At 59.2% G+C, this 18,710-nt stretch overlaps 1 protein-coding gene across 1 annotated transcript; it reads right to left on the reverse strand.

Moving 5' to 3' along the window:
- Positions 1 to 1,148: 1,148 nt before the first annotated feature.
- Positions 1,149 to 12,556, reverse strand: LOC140906207 (uncharacterized). Its single transcript, XM_073329699.1, has 7 exons — positions 12,454 to 12,556; positions 8,055 to 8,368; positions 6,808 to 6,934; positions 5,715 to 5,848; positions 4,785 to 4,911; positions 4,425 to 4,523; positions 1,149 to 3,770 (listed from the first exon to the last, which is right to left on the reverse strand). Exons 1-7 carry the CDS (start codon positions 12,554 to 12,556, stop codon positions 2,701 to 2,703), a joined length of 1,974 nt encoding a protein of 657 aa, XP_073185800.1. The 3' UTR covers positions 1,149 to 2,700.
- Between the last annotated feature and the right edge of the window lie 6,154 nt (positions 12,557 to 18,710).

Raw genomic sequence — 18,710 nt, forward strand, 5'->3', positions numbered from 1 at the left:
GGGGCCGGGGCCGGGGCCGGAAGAAGGCGGGCGGGGACGGGGGAGGAGCCGCTCACACCGCCCGGCCCAGCGCTGGGGAGGAGCAGCCCGGGCCCGGCCAGGGACTCGCTGCCGACGAGCCGGTTCCCTCCACCCGGCCCGCGGCTGCAGCGGGGCTCGGCTCTTCCCCGGCCCGGTCCGGGGTCCCCAAACTCGGCCCTGGCCGGGGGCTTTGGGCACAAGCCGGGACCCCGGCCACCGAACCTGCTGCGGGTGCAAAGACCCCGGGTCCCCCCCGCCCTCAGCCGGGCCGGCCCCACGGGGCTCCCCAGGGTCCTCCCTCCCTTAGCCGGTCCAGCCCCGCAGGGCTCCCTGGGCTCCCCTCCCTTAGCCAGCCCTGCCCCGCCCCGCAGGGCTTGCCAGTGACAGACCCCAGCTCCCCCTCCCTTAGCCAGCCCAGCCCCACGGGGCTCCCTGGAACAGACCCCAGCTCCCCCTCCCTTAGCCAGTCTAGCCCCACAGGGCTCCCCAGGATCCCCTCCCTTAGCCAGCCCAGACCTGCAGGGCTCGCCAGTGACAGAGCCGGCTCCCCTCCCTTAGCTGGCCTGGCCCCACAGGGCTCCCCAGGGACAGACCCGCCCTTACCCCCAGGCACCACCGGCCCTGCAGGGCTCAGGGGGCCAGAGCCCGGCTCTCTCTCTCACCCAGCCCTGCAGGCGTAACGGGGCAGGGGAAATAAAGGCTTGGGCAGCCAGGGAGCCCAGGTTAGTGAGCAGGCAGCGCACATCTGCATCCCCTGCTTCACCATCCTTGGAAGGCTGAGTCACTGGCCGTGCGGAGAGCCCTTTCTCAGACAGTTCCCTGGCCCCTGCTGCTGGAAAGCCGTTCTTTCGGCAACTCTGTACCATCACCCCAGGACAGCAGAGACGCACAGAGCTCCCAGGAGGGGTGGGTCACGCCCGGGATGCAGGGAGCGGCCTGGGTAGGGGCTCAGCCCAACGGAAATACAGCACGAACTGGAGGAAAGCCGATTGACATTTGCCTGGGAGGTGGAGAACCCAGAAAAGCTTCATGCCCAACACAACCGGCTCACGGCCCGTGTTGCACCAAGTTCTCCTGCGCCCCCAGGGGACTCGCCCGTTTCACAAAAATGCTAGCTACACCTCAGCGGCAGCAAGCGACAACTGGACTGGTTTATTGGACACTTGGTCTGACAGCGGGAGAGGGTGTATTTCCGCACCGCGCGGAGAATGTCACTGCATACGCTGCTCGGTCAGCCTGCGTGAAGGTGGCACGCTCCTCACCCGAGCTGGTGATTTAGGCCTAGTCAAGAAAACGTTCTTTAAACAGGACCCCGTTCGTGCTGAGAACACGCCTCGGCCCTCCCTCCTCGCCCACTGGAACTCCAGCATCCTTGGAGCCGCCAAACCAGCCCAGAGGGGTACACAGCGAGACCCTGCGAAACGTGGTGTTCCCCGACTTCAGAGGGGAGCCAACAATGGCTCAGGCTCTAGCCAGGCCGAGAGAGCTGCAGATAAAGCCAGCTTCAAAGGGAAGTGGGGAACAAGAGGGTGATTTTGGTTAGATAGTAGCAAAAACTCCCAGAGCAGCAAAGCTCTGGCACAGGCTCCCACCAAGGGAGGTCATGGAGTCCCCGTCACTGGAGATTTTTAAGAACCCGTTGGACAAACACCTGTCAGGACCAGGCTGGGTTTTCTTGGTCCTGCCTCAGCGCCGGGGTCTGGACTCAGGGACCTCTTGAGGTCCCTTCCAGCCCAGCATTTCGATGGCTCTATACAAGGCAAGAGGGTAATCAGAATAGTGGGACCTTAGGCTGGATGGGCAAGGCTAGCAATGCGGCTAAGACATCCCAGCGGGCAGCTGGGATTCACAGGCACCCACCGGTGAGTCGATCCTGGCTGATTAACGAGACCTGAGACTGGTCAATGGCGCCTCTAGCCAGTGCGGCTACAGGCCCTTTACCAGCGAGCCAGGCTGCTCTCGGCAGCCCACGTACTGCGGAGACTCCCGACTGAGGCTGCTGGACAGACTCTCTGGTTCTCCAGCCCCAGGCTAACCCAGCCTGCTGTCACCATGCACTCCCCTGAAACCTCTCCCTGGAGTCAGCAAGCTGCAGTCTGCGCCTCCTCTGCGATGCTGCCTTTTCTCCCGGACGCGGGCCTTGCTGCAGCGAGATCTGCCACTCGGGCCCCCTTGGCCAGCGCACCGAGCCACGCGTGCTACCTGGGGCTGACCCGGAAGATTTCTCCTAGGCCCTGCTCTTCTCTGCTAGCTATTGGCTATCGGGACACGTCCGAGCAGCCTCTCCTGCAAGGGGCGGCAACATCAGAGCTCGGAGAGCAGCCCTGACTGTGAACGTGCTGCAGGACTTCATCACCAGCCGTCGGGGCCTAAACAATGGCACCAGTGCACCCCAGGGGGCAGCAGCCACCTTACAGCTGGCAGCAGCAGCCGCCGGAATACGCTGGATGGGAACCAGCCACCAGCCAAAGGAAAAATCCTGGGGGAAGAGCCTGCAGCGAGGAGCCAGAGCTCTGGAGAGCGCTCCCCACACCAGGGCCACGCTTTCTGGCCGGGCCGTAACCCCGCTGGCGTACCTGCATTGGCAGGGTCCTCTACCCGGCCACGTGCTGGGAGACGGGGCTGGGCGTCCTCCCCTGCCCCGCGCTGGCAGAGCTGCCCGGGCCCTGCAGCCAGGTTTCATTTGTACTTGGTGAGGGCGCCCAGGGGCTTGCGGGCATGCGTGCGGGAGATCAGCATCTCGTGGATCTGGAGGAACTCGCTGAAGGTCGCCCCGTGGCCGTAGCCCATCGGCAGCCCGCCGCCCGCGTGGGCCCTCTGGTGCCGCAGCAGGTCTCCGCGGTCGCTGGAAGCCTGGCCGCGCTGGCGGCCGGCGGAGGGCTGCTTCTCGGCATGGCTGCGCAGGTGGGCGGTGAGGTTCGTCTTCCAGTTGAAGCTCTTGCCACAGTGGGCGCAGGGGAAGGGCCGGGCCCCGGCGTGGGCGCGGCGGTGCAGGAGCAGCGAGCCCGCGTGCAGGAAGCTCTTGCCGCACTCGGGGCAAGCCTGGGGCTCTCTGGGCACGTGGGTCTCCTGGTGGCGCAGGAGGTTCTCCTTGCGTGTGAAGCTCCGTCCGCACTGGCGGCAGGCGAAGGGCTTCTCCCCGCTGTGCACGCGCCGGTGCGACAGGGAGGCCTGCTTGGTGCGGAAGCGGCGCCCGCATTCGGCGCAGCCGAAGGGCTTCTCCCCGCTGTGCAGCGTAAGGTGCCGCAGGAGGTTGCCCTTGCTGCTGAAGGCTTTGCCGCACTGGCTGCAGGGAAAGGCGCCCGCCCCGGCATGCTGCCACCCGTGCTTGGCTAGGGAGGCCTGGCTGCCAAAGCCCTTCCCACACTCCCCACACTTGTAGGGCCTCCCGCCCCCGGGGGCGGCGTGCTCCTCTGTTGGCTTCCCCCGCTGCCCAGGGCTCCCCCCACACGGCCCCGCTGCGCTGGGGGTTACAGTCACGGCTCCCGTCCCCAGGCTGCCCCCCTGGCTCTCGGGCGCTGGGCGGAGTCTTTCTGGGGCCCCGTTGCTCTGGGGCTCAGCGCTGGCTGGGGAGTCCCTGACCCGCCTCTCGCCCCACGCGGGTTCATCGTGTCTGTTCCCCCCGGGCCTCGCGCTGGCTCCGGTCCCGGCCGAGCCCAGGGAAACTCTCGCTGCGTCTCGCTCCGTTAGCATCTCGCTCGGGTCCAGCTCTGCCGGCTCTTCCTCATCAGTCCCCCGGGTCCCACCACCTGCCGGGAGAGGAGCGTCCAGGCGTTATTCCATGTGCCGGTGAGCTGGGGGGTTTTGGGGGTAAAGCCAAGCCTGGGGGCACAGCTACGGCCCCCAGGGCCTCTCTGGGGGACATACTCCTGTGGAAACTCCTCCGGGACCAGTGTTTACAGCGCTGCCAGTCCACAGCCTGCCCCTGGATCCTCCCTCATGCGCCGCCCCTGCCCTCAGGTGTGTCTCACCCACACCCGCTATTTACCAAGGGAAGGTCCTGTTGTGTCCCTGCTAGCCAGACTTCCCCCGGGCCTGCCCCACTGGGAACTCCCCAGGGCCTGCAGGCTCCAGCCTCTGCCCGCCTTGCAATGACGGTGCCTGCTGGAGAGAGGGAAACTCCTCCCAATTCTGTCTGTACCTCCCACAGGAATGGTCCCCCCTGCTGGCACTGGCAGGAGGGGGCAGAGGGACCCTGTGGGGTCTGCCCTGGCAATGACAAACGCACTGACTGACCCGCTGCTTGAAGCTCAGGCCCATGCCCTCCTCAGCGCCGGGCACCGCACTGGCAGGGCCGGAAACGTTCATGAACTGGGCACCACTGTGTCCAACACAACCAAGTGCCACGTGCCAAGAGCCAGCACAGGGACCCCGACTCTAGGAGCTTTGCTGGCCTCACTCACCCATGCCGTGGGGACCAGGAACATGCGTCTCTCTGGGGTTGTATGGCTCTTCCCCACGCTCTAGCCTAGAGACAATCTCTGGTTTCGCCATAGTGCCTCCTGTTCGATGGAAGGCAAGGTTTGTTACGAGCCTGTCAAATGGCTCAGCTAGCCAGCCCACCGCCAGGAGTCGAACGCGCACGCTGGCTGCCTTCTGTCGGGGCTGGTGTGTTTATGACACACCTGGCTTAGGAAGCCACCAAGTCCCCCTGCCTAATTAAGAATAATCGGGGCACGTTCTGCCCACGTTCCAGAAGAGCAAGCTATGAAGCCGGGCCGGGGTAACAGGCCGGGCCACTGCCCCAATAACGGGATCTTTACCCACAGACGTGACGAGCTCGTAATTCTCCTTCATCACGTCCTGATACAGCTCCCGCTGCCAGTCCTTCAGCTCCTTCCACTCCTCGGTGGTGAGATAGACCGCCACCTCCTCGAAGGTCGCCGGCTCCTGCAGCACAGATCAGCCCTGCTAAGCCACTCCCCAGGCCGCTGCACGCAGCGACCCTCTGTTCTCAACCCCTGCGGCAGGGCAGCTGGCCGCCTGGAAGGAAAAGGCCCTGAGCCGTCTTAGCCAGTTGCTAAAGGAGGGAAAGTCACCTTAGGGAGGCTGCTGCTTTAAGAGCTGGAGCCTGAGGGCTCTTGGGCAGGGAGAGACCTGAATTCCTCCTCCCCCAGAGCAGGATGCCAGCAAGCGCCCCACGTCTCCTGCAATGTCCCTGCAAACGGGCAGAGAATCAGAGCAGTGCCCGCCCTCCACAGCCAGAGAGTCCACGGCACGCAGCACTTCCCACCAGCCTTTCCCCCCAGGGATCACCCTCTCCTAACAAGCAGCGCGGGCTCAGCACGTCCCCAATTCGCTGCCCACGCCTTGGCACAGAACGCAGGGCCCAGCCTGCACCAGAGCCCGTCCAGCACCACGGGCCCGGCCGCCAGAGCAGAGCGGGAACAGCCCGGATACCGGGAGACTCAGGCTTACATGCTTATGAGCCAGCAATTAACGGTGCTCATAAAGCAGAAATCGGGGAAGCCCTTCGGAGACAGGAAGCCACAGGCACTGACGGGGCATTAGGCTGCCTGCTGCTGTTAAAAAAAGTTTTCCGCTACCCAAAGGCCTAAAACCTAGCTGACACCGTGGCGTCTCTCTCCGATGCCCCATGCCTTGGCCAGCTCTGGGGCCTTTCCTTTAGTCCCCTCTTGCCCAGAGCCTCTGAGTTTCCAGCACTTCGCTCTCCTTACCGGAGCAGGTCTCACCTGGTTAGGGGTGTCGTTCCCCTGTGCCGGAAGCATCAGGATTTTCGCTCTCGAGTACTGGTGGTCCCAGACATATGGCGCCTTCTCTCGCTTTGCTTTTCTAGCTGATGCCTTGGGCTTGGGGCCCACGGAGCCTGTTCATGGGCAAGAGAAGGACTCACTGTGCCAGCCACTGCAACAGGAATTTCTCTTGCGAGGAGCCCCCAGGCTGGAAGTTCCTGTGATAGGATACTGGCTGCCTTTCAGACAGCTGGGTCCTGGGCCATCTAGCGCCCACAGACAGCACCCAGCCCCTTTGATTGCACTTGGGAGTCAACAGGCAGCTGGTGCAGGGCACAGGGTACGTGCCTACGTCCGCTGCTACTGCGTCCTTCACCAGCTCGAGCCCCTGGGAACTGCACGGAGGCAGCTTGGCAGTAACCGAGCCGTGAGGTCACAGGGGCCTGGATCACTGTGAACAGTTCTGAGTAGCTGATCCTGAGACTCCAGGAGCTGGGTCCAATGGGACAGCAAGCCGGGCCCCAGCACCTCCAGGCTTGGCAGTTCATCGCCCTGGCACCTTTGGCTCCCAGGCAGCAGCTGCCTCTCTGCGGCCGCCCAGCCCTGAAGGCAGCGCCGCTGCCAGTGGCCGCGCAGAAGTCAGGGTGGCGATATCGTACCCCATGCCACCTTCCGAGCTGGGCGTCGGGCCAGCAGCCACCGTCCGGCCGCCCAGCCAGTGCTTCATTAGTGCTGGGGCTCAGCGCCAACGTGTCTTTCGTGACCCGTTAAGCACCGACAGGGAGGCTATGCACCCTAATGCCGGAGGGTGGGGGGACGTGTCCTCCATTAGGAGGCAGCCCCGGCCATCAGCATACCTCTGCTGGGATGGCGCCAACAAACGGGGGCTGAAAGCGATGGATCTACTGCCAGACACAGCGCCCTGGACCCAGGCCACGGAGCACGGCACTGCAGCCCCTCGTCAGGGGGAAGTCTCCGATGTTCAGCCACACGCCGGGCATTCCCCACGTACATCAGGGCCAGGGTCCCCAGGGAACGTGAGATCTTGGGGTGCCCAAGATGCTGCTGCTCCTGCTAATAAAGGGATCCTCACCCAAAGATGCCACCAGCTCGTAATTCTCCATCATCACGTCCCGGTACAGCTCCCTCTGCCATTCCGCTAACGCCGCCCACTCCTCCGGGGAGAAATAGACCGCCACGTCCTCAAACGTCACCGGCACCTGCAATGCAACCGTGGGCTCCAGCACCGTGGGCTCCAGTCCAGCCAGGCAGAAGCAGGGGTTAGACACACGCAGGCTACCCCAGGCGCGTATCTAACCTCTCACGACTTACAGCGTATGTTAGAATAACGATGATCCCAGCTTGGCGCCTGGGTCCGGCCAAACTCCCAGGGACGGCAGGGCTGTGGGGGGCATTTTGACCTAAGTGCAGGCTTCTGCTTCATTTTATATTAGCCTCTTTCACACAGGCTAGTCAGGCTAACAAGCCCCTAGTCCTGGCACCATGCCCCAATGCATAGAATTCCCAAGGGCTGGGGCCAACCCTGAGCTGGGGAGGGGGATAGGACTGTGGGTCCCCTGGATTTACACTGATGCACGAGAAGCACCTCCAGACCAAACACCTCTTCCTGCTGCTGCAGACCCACCCCTGAGGAGGGGCAGGTGCCTCTGCAGGGGGGTGTCTCCCCGGAGAGCCTGCTCATCTGTTAGCGGGTCTGGCTCCCTCCCTCTGTGTCTGGCCAGGCAGGATCCCAGAGGAGCAGCTCTGGGGCTGCCCTGAGTTGTGCCATGGGATCCACCCCCTGGCACCAGCGTCTGCCCTTTGTATTTTGCCTTGTGGTTGCCAGAAGGCCCCTGGAGGTGAGACTTTCTCAGGCGGCTCCTCGCTCCACTCCCAGGGAGACCCCGCCAGGCTGGGCTGGCCCTGCAGGCAGAGGGGGACCCTCCCCTAAAGACAAGGGTGGGGCCCGATATTCACACCTGCCGCGGCGCCCACAGCCCCAGCGCTTCCACGCTACCCGACGATAACAAGCCTGCCAGCTGCTCCCGGGCAGGGACAAGCAAAGCAGCCAGGTCAGGCCCAGGGCCTGATTCTCGCCCGGCCGCGGCGTGACCGCCCGGGGCTGGAGACCGACCAATCGAGGCAGGGCGAGGGGTGCCGGGGCCGCCGGCCACGCCAGGGACCATCCACGGGCCGGGCTGGGGGCCGAGCGCGCACAGGGCGCCGGGCTCACCCGCTCCCCGCATCCCGGGCTCGGCTCCCTCCAGCCCCACGTCCCCTGGCGCGGGGCGAGCCCAGCCGCCGGCCCCGGCCCAGCCCCAGCCCCAGCCCTACCCCTACCTGCGCCGGCATGGCCCGCCCGCTGCCTTCGGCCGGCTCCGCTCCCAGCCGCGACGCGCCCCGAATGGCGGCGCAGGACCAGCGCGGCGCGCCCTGGGCGCACGGCAGGGCGCAGGGGCCGGGCCGGGGGAGGCGGCTGCCCGGCGCGGCGGGGCGGGGGTCGGTCGGTCCCCGCGCCGGGCAGCGGGCCGGGAAGCGGTGGGCCCGGCAGATGGGCTGGGCCCCGGGAGCCAGCGCGCAGGGGAACCGGCCCCGGGGCGCTCCGGAGCCCGCAGCCGGGAGCTGTAGCTCGGCTCGCAGCTGGGGCTTTGTTCCTGCTCGGTGGGAAGGGCAGAACTACATCTCCCAGCATCCCCCAGTGCGCAGGGGAGACCCCGGCCAGCGCCCCGACCGCTCCCCCCGCAGCCCGGCTCCAGCTGGAGTCTCGTCTCCGTGGTGTGTGTGTGCAGCGCCGGGCGCAGCGGGGCCGGCCCGTGCCTGGGCTCCTGGCGCCAGGGGAATAGAGAAATCAGAGTAATGAAGCCTGCGGCCCAGGGAAAGCAGCAGCTCCACAGATCCTGCCCCCCCCCCCCCCGGGTTGCCAGTTTTCTAGTCCCAGAAAACCCGGACAGCCTAGCCCCGCCCCCTCCCCGTGGCCCCAGAGTAGGGCGTGGGGCCGAGGGATTTGGAGTGCGGGAGGGGGGTGTGGGAGGGGGTGAAGGCTCTGGGCTGCGGCCAGGGATAAGGGGTTCAGGGTGTGGGAGGGGGCTCTGGGCTGGGGCAGAGGTAGGGGTGCAGGCTGCAGAGGGATGAGGGCTCTGGGCTGGGGATGCGGGCTCTGGGGGTGCGAGGTTTGGGGTGCAGGAGGGTAGTCTGGGTTTGGAGGGGCTCAGGGCTGGGGCAGAGGGTTGGGGAGCGGGTTTACCTCGGGCGGCTGCCGCCTAGGAGACGGACCTGCTGGCCACTTCTGGGGCACAGCGCAGTGCCAGGACAGGTAGAGACTAGCCTGCCGCAGCGCTGCCAACCAGACTTTTAACCGCCCAGTCAGCGGTGCTGACCGGAGCCGCCAGGGTCCCTTTTGTTCCGGACACCTGGTCACCCTACACGAGCCCCCTGCTAATCCAAATCCCCGGGCCCATCCCTGCCCTAGAACAGACCCACACCCCAGCCTGGCGCACTCAGGGATCAGAAATGCTCTCCCCCCTAAGAACGCAGCAGGAGACCCAGCTGGCAAGCCAAACGCACACACCTTAAACTAAAATCATGAAGGTCGCTATCTTAAAACAAAAAAACTTCAAATCCAGACTCCAGTGAGAAACTGCTGAATTGGAATTCATTTGCAAATTGAATACTATTAATTTAGGCTTAAATAGAGACTGGGAGTGGCTAAGTCATTATGCAACGTAGCCTATTTCCTCTTGTTTTTTCCTCCCCCCCCCCCCCCCCGATGTTCTGGTTTAACTTGGATTTAAACTTGGAGAGTGGTCAATTTGGATGAGCTATTACCAGCAGGAGAGTGAGTTTGTGTGTGTATGGGGGTGGGGGGGATGTGAGAAAATCTGGATTTGTGCAGGAAATAGCCCAACTTGATTATCATGCACATTGTGTAAAGAGTTGTCACTTTGGATGGGCTATCACCAGCAGGAGAGTGAATTTGTGTGTGGGGGGGTGGAGAGTGAGAAAACCTGGATTTGTGCTGGAAATGGCCCAACCTGATGATCACTTTAGATAAGCTTTTACCAGCAGGACAGTGGGGTGGGAGGAGGTATTGTTTCATATTCTCTGTGTATATATAAAGTCTGCTGCAGTTTCCACGGTATGCATCCGATGAAGTGAGCTGTAGCTCACGAAAGCTTATGCTCAAATAAATTGGTTAGTCTCTAAGGTGCCACAAGTACTCCTTTTCTTTTTGCGAATACAGACTAACACGGCTGCTACTCTGAAACCATTCATTTATTGTGTGCTGTTCTGATTAATTAACATGTCATGTAGAATCATTGTATGCTAAATAGAGTTCAGTTGTAGGAGAGAGGTAAATAGTGGTGTCCCCAGGGGTCTGTACTGGGCCCAGTCCTATTCAACATACTCATAAATGATCTGGGAAAAGGGGTAAACAGTGAGGTGGCAAAATTTGCAGATGATACAAAACTACTCAAGATAGTTAAGTCCCAGGCAGACTGCGAAGAGCTACAAAAGGATCTCACAAAACTGGGTGACTGGGCAACAAAAATGGCAGATGAAATTCAATGTTGATAAATGCAAAGTAATGCACATTGGAAAACATAATCCCAGCTATACGTATAAAATGATGGGGTCTAAATTAGCTGTTACCACTCAAGAAAGAGATCTTGGAGTCGTTGTGGACAGTTCTCTGAAAACATCCACTCAATGTGCAGCAGGAGTCAAAAAAGCGAACAGAATGCTGGGAATCATTAGGACAGGGAGAGATAAGACAGAAAATATCATATTGCCTCTATATAAATCCATGGCACGCCCACACCTTGAATACTGTGTGCAGATGTGGTCGCCTCATCTCAAAAAAGATATATTGGAATTGGAAAAGGTTCAGAAAAGGGCAACAAAAATGACGAGGAGTCTGGAACGGCTGCCGTATGAGGAGAGATTAATAAGACTGGGACTTTTCAGCTTGGAAAAGAGGCAACTAAAGGGGGATACGATGGAGATCTATAAAATCATGACTGGTGTGGAGAAAGTAAATAAGGAAGTGTTATTTACTCTTTCTCATAACACAAGAACTAGGGGCCACTCAATGAAATTAATAGGCAGCAGGTTTAAAACAAACAAAGGAAGTATTTTTTCATACAGCGCACAGTCAACCTGTGGAACTCCTTGCCAGAAGATGTTGTGAATGCAAAGATTATAACAGGGTTCAAAAAAGAACTAGGTAAGTTCATGGAGAAGAGGTCCATCAATGGCTATTAGCCAGGATGGGCAGGGATGGTGTCCCTAGCCTCTGTTTGCCAGAAGCTGGAAATGGGCGACAGGGGATGGATCACTGGATGATTCCCTGTTCTGTTCATTCCATCTGGGGCACCTGGCATTGACCGCTGTCAGAAGACAGGATACTGGGCTAGAGGCATAGGCGCCGACTTCCCCACTTTCCCATGGGTGCTCGACCCCCTTCTGTCCCCGGCCCAGCCCTCCCTCTACCCCTTCCATGAGGCTCCACCCCTGCTTCTTCCCACCCCAAAGTCCCCACCCCAACTCTGCCCTCTCCCTGCCAATATTCCAACTCCTTCCCCAAATCCCCGCCGCGGCTCCACCTCTTCCCCTGAGTGCCCCACGTTCCTGCTCCTCTCCCTCCTTCCTGGAGCGCGCTAATGCTGCCAAACAGCTGTTTGACGGCAGCTGGGTGGGAAGCACTGGGAGGCGGGTGGAAGAGTGGGAGCGCGGCGCACTCAGGGGAGGAGGAGGAGGATGGGGTGGGGGCGGGGGCGGGGGGAGCTTGGCTGCCGGTGGGTGCAGAGCACCCACTAATTTTTCCCTGTGGATGCTCCAGCCCACAGAGTCGGTGCCTATGGCTAGATGGACCTTTGGTCTGACCCAGTGTGGCTGCTCTTACATACAGAAGTATCAGACTGATCAGTCGTTGGAAGGGATAAGTATGTATTAGGTATCTGTATGTCTACACTACGAAATTAGGTCGATTTTTAGAATTCAATTTTATACAGTCAATTGCGTATGTCCACACTAAGCGCATTATGTCGGTGGAGTGCGTCCTCACTCCCGTGGCTATCATTGACTTAAGGAGCGGTGCATTATGGGTAGCTATCCCACAGTTCCCGCTGCCTCCGCCACCCATGGAACTCTGGGTTAAGCTCCCAATGCCTGATGGGGCAAAAACATTGTCGCGGGTGCTTTTGGGTACGTCATCAGTTGCCCCTCTCTCCGTGGAAGCCACGGCAGACAATCGTTTCGTGCCTTTTTTCCTGGGTTACCCGTGCAGACGCCATACCATGGCAAGCATGGAGCCCGCTCACCTCACCGTCACCGCTGCTGTTGTGGGCAAGTCTATTGTGAGGGCTGCTGTGATCCAAGTAGCCAATGCAATCACTGATGTTTCGTTATCAAGGGTAGTGACTCTGGGAAATGTGCGGGCCTTTTTAGATTTTAGGTGCATCATATTCCTGTGCTTTGTCGCTGGTGAAGAAGTCTTGCAGCCATACATTCCAGTCCGATCGGCGCTGTAACACCCCATAGCACTTCTGTGGTTGACACATGTAACAGCTCCAGGGCTCTGCTCTTTTGCCTTGGCCATGGTACCTTGCCCTACCAGGACCTCCAAGCGTTCGACACAGAAGCATCTGCAGCAGCTGGCATTGCTACACAGCAGCTGCTCCTGGTGCCTTCGCAGGAGACGGTGCAGTAGGACTGCTAGCCGTCCTTGTCCATGGTGTACGGCTCCACCACTTCCGCTGCAACTCTGCTCTCCTGCTCTCTTGCTCTCCTACAACTCTGCAGCAGATGGTGCAGTAGGACTGGTAGCCGTCCTTGTCGGACATGTAGCTTGGCTGGGGGTTCTGGGAACATCTTCCCTGCCCGGTTCCTAGCAACCTCCAGGGCATGGCATATGGCTCCACCGCTTCTGCTGCAATTCCGCTCTCCTGCAAGCTGGAGGCTCCTGCCTCAGGCTGCTCTCCCAGCCAGCAGCACCACACGGTCACACCTACCCCAGCCTACCCCTTGCTCCCACAGCTCATGAAGCCTGGACAGTACTAAGGAGCAGTTCAACTATAGGTTTAGCAAGTGCAGAATGGTGGTAGAATGAGCCTTTGGATGTTTAAAAGCTCGCTGGTGCTGTTGGTCAGACCTCAGTGCAACCAACATTCCCACTGTTATTGCTGCTTGCGGTGTGCTCCATAATACCCGTGAGAGTAAGGGGAGACGTTTAATGTGGGGTGGGAGGTTGTGGCAAATTGCCTGGTGTCTGATTTTGAGCAGCCAGACACCAGGGTGATTAGAAAAGCACAGCAAGGCACGCTGCGCATCAGAGAGGCTTTGAAAACCAGTTTCATGACTGGCCAGGCTTAGGTGTGACAGTTGTGTGTGTTTCTCCTTGATGCAAACCTGCCCCCTTTGTTGATTTTAATTCCCTGTAAGCCAACCATCTTCCCTGCTTCGAAAAAAAGTAACTATTGTTTTGAAACCATGCATTCTTTCTTTATTAATTTTTTTTTTAAAAATGAGATAATGGACAAGGTAGCCTGAGTGAAGTGGGGGAGCAGGGAAGGACAAGGCCATATTGTTTATTGTAGCCACACTAAAAATCAAACTGTCTGAATGACAACCTTCTGTTGCTTGGGCCATCCTCTGGAGTGGAGTGGCTGGGTGCCCGGAGCCTCCCCCCCACATTCTTGGGCATCTGGGTGAGGAGGCTATGGAACATGGGGAGGAGCGTAGGCGGTTATACAGTGGATGCAGCTGGGGTCTGTGCTCTTCATGGCTTTCCTGTAGCTCCAACAGATGCTTCATCATGTCCGTTTGCTCCCCCATTAGCCTCAGCATCGCGTCCTACCTCCGCTCTTTGCACTCACTTAATTCTTTCCTGGCCTCTGCCACTGAATACCTCCAGGCATTAGGCTGTGCCCTATCAGTGCGGGAGGACTGCATGAGCTCGGAAAACATGCCATTGTGAGTGAGGTTTTTTTTTGCCTTCTAATCTGTGATAACCTCAGGGACAGAGATGATGGGGGAGTGTACAAACATTCTATGCTCTATGATTCCGGGGGGGACTGCATGGTCACCTGTGCTGCTGAGTGCTGCTAAGTTCCCACACTTACCAAACAGGAAATGAAATTCAAACGTTCCTGGGGCTTTTCCTGTGTACCTGGCTAGTGCATCTGTCCTAGATATAAAGGGAAGGGTCACCACCTTTCTGTATACAGTGCTATAAAATCCCTCCTGGCCAGAGGCAAAACCCTTTCACCTGTAAAGGGTTAAGAAGCTAAGGTAACCCCGCTGGCACCTGACCCAAAATGACCAACAAGGGGACAAGATACTTTCAAATCTGGAGCGCGGGGGGGGGGGGGGGAACAAAGGGTTCTGTCTGTCTGTGTGATGCTTTTGCCGGGAACAAATCAGAAATGTAAGTCTTCCAACTCCCATTAAGTTAGTAAGTAATCTAGCTAGAAAATGCATTAGATTTTCTTTTGTTTAATGGCTGGTAAAATAGCTGTGCTGGATGGAATGTGTATTCCTGTTTTTTGTCTTTTTGTAAATTAAGGTTTTGCCTAGAGGGATTCTCTATGTTTTGAATCTGATTACCCTGTAAGGTATTTACCATCCTGATTTTACAGAGATGATTCTTTTATCTTTTCTTTAATTAAAATTCTTCTTTTAAGAATGTGATTGATTTTTTATTGTTCTTAAGATCCAAGGGTTTGGGTCTGTGTTCACCTGTACAAATTGGTGAGGATTTTTGTCAAGCCTTCCCCAGGAAAGGGGGTGTAGGGCTTGGGGGGATATTTTGGGGGAAGACGTCTCCAAGTGGTCTCTTTCCCTGTTCTTTGTTTAACACGCTTGGTGGTGGCAGCATACGGTTCAAGGACAAGGCAAAGTCTGTACCTTGGGGAAGTTTTTAACTTAAGCTGGTAAGAATAAGCTTAGGGGGTCTTTCATGCAGGTCCCCACATCTGTATCCTAGAGTTCAGAGTGGGGAAGGAACCTTGACAGCATCGGAGTTCAAAGTGCTGTCCAGAACGGTCACAATGGAGCACTCTGGGATAGCTCCCGGAGGCCAATACCGTCGATTTGCGTCTGCACTACCCCAAATTTGACCCAGCAAGGTCGATTTTAGTGCTTCTCCCCTCGTCGGGAAGGAGTACAGAAGTCGATTTTAAGAGCCCTTTTGGTCGACGGAAGGGGCTTGGTTGTGTGGACGCAGTCATTTTTAAATAGACCTAACGCAGCTAAATTCAACCTAACCACATAGCGTCGACCCATGCTGAGTGAGTAGGGATGAAACGCAAGGCCTGTAGGCTGAGGCTGCAAGATCTTAGCTTCGCTATTTTAGGCCTTGGAGCTAAGAAATGCTGACAGAAGTAAGTGACCGAAGAATGACCTGATGCCCTGAGGTCAGGGGAAAAGAGGAACCAAGTGGTGATACTGTGAAAAAATCAGCTGGAAGATTAATTTTAATTGAAAAACTGCTGTCGGGGCGCATCTGTCTCCACCATGTGCCTGAACCATGGGACGCAGCCAGTGATGAGCTGCCAAAATCTTAACAACAGGTTCCCGATAAAAAGTTCTGATTTCTGTCCTGCCCCCTCCCACCCGCCCCAGGCTCTGTCCTGCCCCCTCCCCTCCCCAGGCCCGTTCTCCATCCCAGGTGCCTCAAGTTGCAGTGGGGGAGGTTTAGGTTGGATATTAAGAAAAACGTTTTCACTAGGAGGGTGGTGAAGCACTGGAATGTGTTACCTAGGGAGGGGTGGAATTTCCTTCCTTTGAGGTTTTTAAGGTCGGGCTTGACAAAGCCCTGGCTGGGATGATTTAGTCGGGGATCGGTCCTGCTTTGAGTAGGGGGTTGGACTAGATGACCTCCTGAGGTCCCTTCCAACCCTGATATTCTACGATTCTATTCTATGATTCTATGGTGGCGCAGGAGTCCTGCAGCCCTTGCATCAGTGGGGTCGCTCCTGGCATGTGGGGCGGCAGCTCCCTGCAGGCAAGGCTGCCGTCTGCCCGACTCCCCACCGCGGGATGCGAGTGCCCCCGAGCGGCAGAGGCTGGACAGCCCCACAGCGCAGGAGTGGGAGAGACTGGGGGGGCTCACCCCAGCACATCTAAGGCAGCCCCCAGCCATGGCACCAGCCGGCCCTGCCCGGCTCCTGGGGCAGAGGAGGCTGCTGCTGCCAAGGGCCTGGCTCCCTGGCCCTATGCGCCGCCCAGTCACATGGTGCCTGATCTCCCTGCCCAGCGCAGCCGGTCACGCTTCCTGGGCCAGGCAGGAAGAGGCATGGAGCTCGGCTGCGGCTGCTGAGCGAGGCGGCATCAGATCAGCCTCTGCCCGCGGGGCCCCGGAGCGGTTGCCCGAGACAGGACGCGGGGCCCCGCAGCCCTTCCATAGCCCCGTGCCCCCCAAACGGTGCTGCTCCATGCACCCCCTCCTCTAACACCAAGCCCCTTCTCCAGCCAGGGCCGGCTCCAGGATTTTTGCCGCCCCAAGCAAAAAAATTTTTGATCGCCCCCACTTTTTTTTCATGCTCCCCGCCCCTGGCTCTGCCCCTTCCCAACCCCTTCCCCAAATCCCCAGTCTGGCCTCCTCCCCCGGGCCTGCCACATTCCCACCCCCACATTGCTTCCGACGGCTCCCCCCTGCAACACCCTGCCCTAGCTCACCTCTGCTCTGCCTGCTCCCCCGACCCGCCACCGCTCCGCTTCTCCCCCCTCCCTCTCAGGCTTGCCGCACCAAACAGCTGTTTGGCGCACAGCAAGCCTGCGAGGGAGGGGGAGAAGCGGAGTGGCTGCGGCACGCTCAGGGGAGCAGGTGGGGTCGAGCTAGGGGGCGGGGGCACATTGCGAGGGGCAGCATGGCCGGGGCCGGAATGCCGCCCCTAGAAATGGGCCGCCCCAAGCACCTGCTTGTTTTGCTGGTGCCTAGATCCGGCCCTGTCTCCAACAGCCCCCTTCTAAAGCACTGAGCCCTACACCATGCGCCGCAAGTCGGGGCCCCCTTGGCCTGGGGGGCTGCCCCAGCCGAGCCCCAGCCTGGCTGGGACTTTCTGGGGCTGCGACTGCCTACCCAACCCGCCCCGTTCCCCATCCCCTGACCGCCCCCCCAGAACCTCCGCCCCCTCCAACCGCTCCTTGCCCCTTATCCAACCCCTCCTCCCAGCCCCAGGCCCAGCCCAGCCCCCTTACCATGCTGCTCAGGGCAGTGTGTCGGGATGCCGCGTGGCCTGCTGGAGCTCGCAGCCCTCCCCCCATGCTGCCCAACGTGGCAGGCGCTGCAGAGCTGCCCAGGAGCGGTCCGGAGAGCTGGTGCCGGTGGCATGGCACGCTGAGGCCCTGCAAGAGGGGGGAAGGCGGCGGAGGGGCCGGGGGAGCCTCCCTGGCCGGGAGCTCAGGGAGCCCTAACAACCGGTTCTAAAACTGCTTCTAAATTTAACAACCGGTTCGCGCGAACCATTGAGAACAGGCTCCAGCTCACCCCTGGATACAGGTTGTGCATCAGTGTTAATGAGAATAAAGAGAACCCACACGGCCTATAGAAATCAGGGTCCCTTGCGTCTTTAGGGGACACCAGACCAAAAAGAAAAGAGAGAGCTGACACTTTCATGCACATGTGGAGAATGTAGGAATAGGCAGAATCTCATTATAGAAAGGGGGTGCCCAGAGCGGGAAAATGGGGCTTCCCTTGGGAAAACTCAAGCAGGAACCATCGCCCTACTGGTGATCTATCTAAGAGAGACCCATCAGACCCTAACTCTATCCAGGAGGATGCACCAGGGTCCCCCACCAGCTCTCACCTTCCCCCGGCTTTGCCCCATTCGCCTCTGCCCTGCACCTTGGGGAGTCAGTACAGGCCTGCACCGTCCTGGGTTGCAAACCACAGTGGCCTGTGTCCGGGGCGGCCCGCAGTCTGGCGTGGGCCAGGGAGGCTCATGATCCCCAGGTGCAGTGGGTAAACCCCGCCCCCGCCAGGGCTGCACCCCCAGCTCCACACCTCGCCTCTCTGCACCGGGATCCCCACACCCAACCCGGGCGGCCCCCACAGCCCTGTCCGCCCTGCCGGGAGCTCTCCTGGGAGGAAGCGAGCCCAGCCGGACCTGGGCTGCAGGTTCCTTGCAGGGCTGCCTCTGGGTAGCCGAGCCCCCTGCGTGCGGCACCATCCCGGGACTCGCTCAGCTTCCAGAGGGGGCCCATGGCCAGGGCCACCCCCAGACGAACGCCGGCAGAGATGCAGAGCTTTGCACCACCCCAAGCCTGCCCCCTGCAGCCTGGGAACGAACTGCAGCGAGCTGGGGCCGGGCCCGGTAGCACTTATTGATACGTATAGATTGTAAGAACCTGCTGCTGTAGTAAACTGCACCCTGATGTAGCAAATGCGTCCAGATGTAGGTGAAATTGCTCTGTGTAGAAATGTGCTTCTGTAGCAGTTGGTGAGACGTCTAGACTGTAAGAAACAGCTTCTGCAAAAGGATGCTACTTTATTTGTACATACTTGAAACCTGTTGCCATGTTTCAGCCTTCCCTCATAGCTCATGTTTTCTAGACCTTACATTTTCACAAGCTGTCTGAGTGTACTCTCTGTGCCATTATCCCAGCCATTCAGATTGTGAATCAAACCGTGTCCAGACCTGATCCCTGCAGAGCCCCACTCGTTGTGCCCACCTTATTTTAGCTCCATCTAGGTTTCATTTCCATAGTTTGTTCATGAGAAGGTCATGGGAGGCAGTACCAAAAGCCTTCCTAAAGGCAAGATAGACCACCTCTACCGCTTGCAGGCTTGTTCCACTGTTGGTTAAAGGGGGCGATCCAGTTGGTTTGACGTGTGAGACTGCTTGAAATACCTTTGTCAGCAAAGTAGGACCTGTCGCTGCTGCAGGCAGCATTTCCACACACACACACATGAATGACCCTGCAAACTATAGGGATGTGCTCCCTGTAACACGGCACTGTGATGTGGCTACCCCACATCAGCCATCCGGCATAAAG

Source organism: Lepidochelys kempii, chromosome 2 (assembly GCF_965140285.1).
Source record: "Lepidochelys kempii isolate rLepKem1 chromosome 2, rLepKem1.hap1, whole genome shotgun sequence".
NCBI classification, from domain to species: domain Eukaryota; kingdom Metazoa; phylum Chordata; order Testudines; family Cheloniidae; genus Lepidochelys; species Lepidochelys kempii.

Bases quoted from the DNA above. Each gene is read 5' to 3' on its own strand.
- LOC140906207 (XM_073329699.1), bottom strand. From the start codon at position 12,556: ATGTCCGACAAGGACGGCTACCAGTCCTACTGCACCATCTGCTGCAGA. The intron at 8,369-12,453 runs GTACACCATGGA...CCCACCGAGCAG, and splicing joins GCAGCGGAAGTGGTGGAGCC to GAACAAAGCCCCAGCTGCGA. The intron at 3,771-4,424 runs GTGAGTGAGGCC...CTCTCCCGGCAG, and splicing joins TCCTGGTCCCCACGGCATGG to GTGGTGGGACCCGGGGGACT.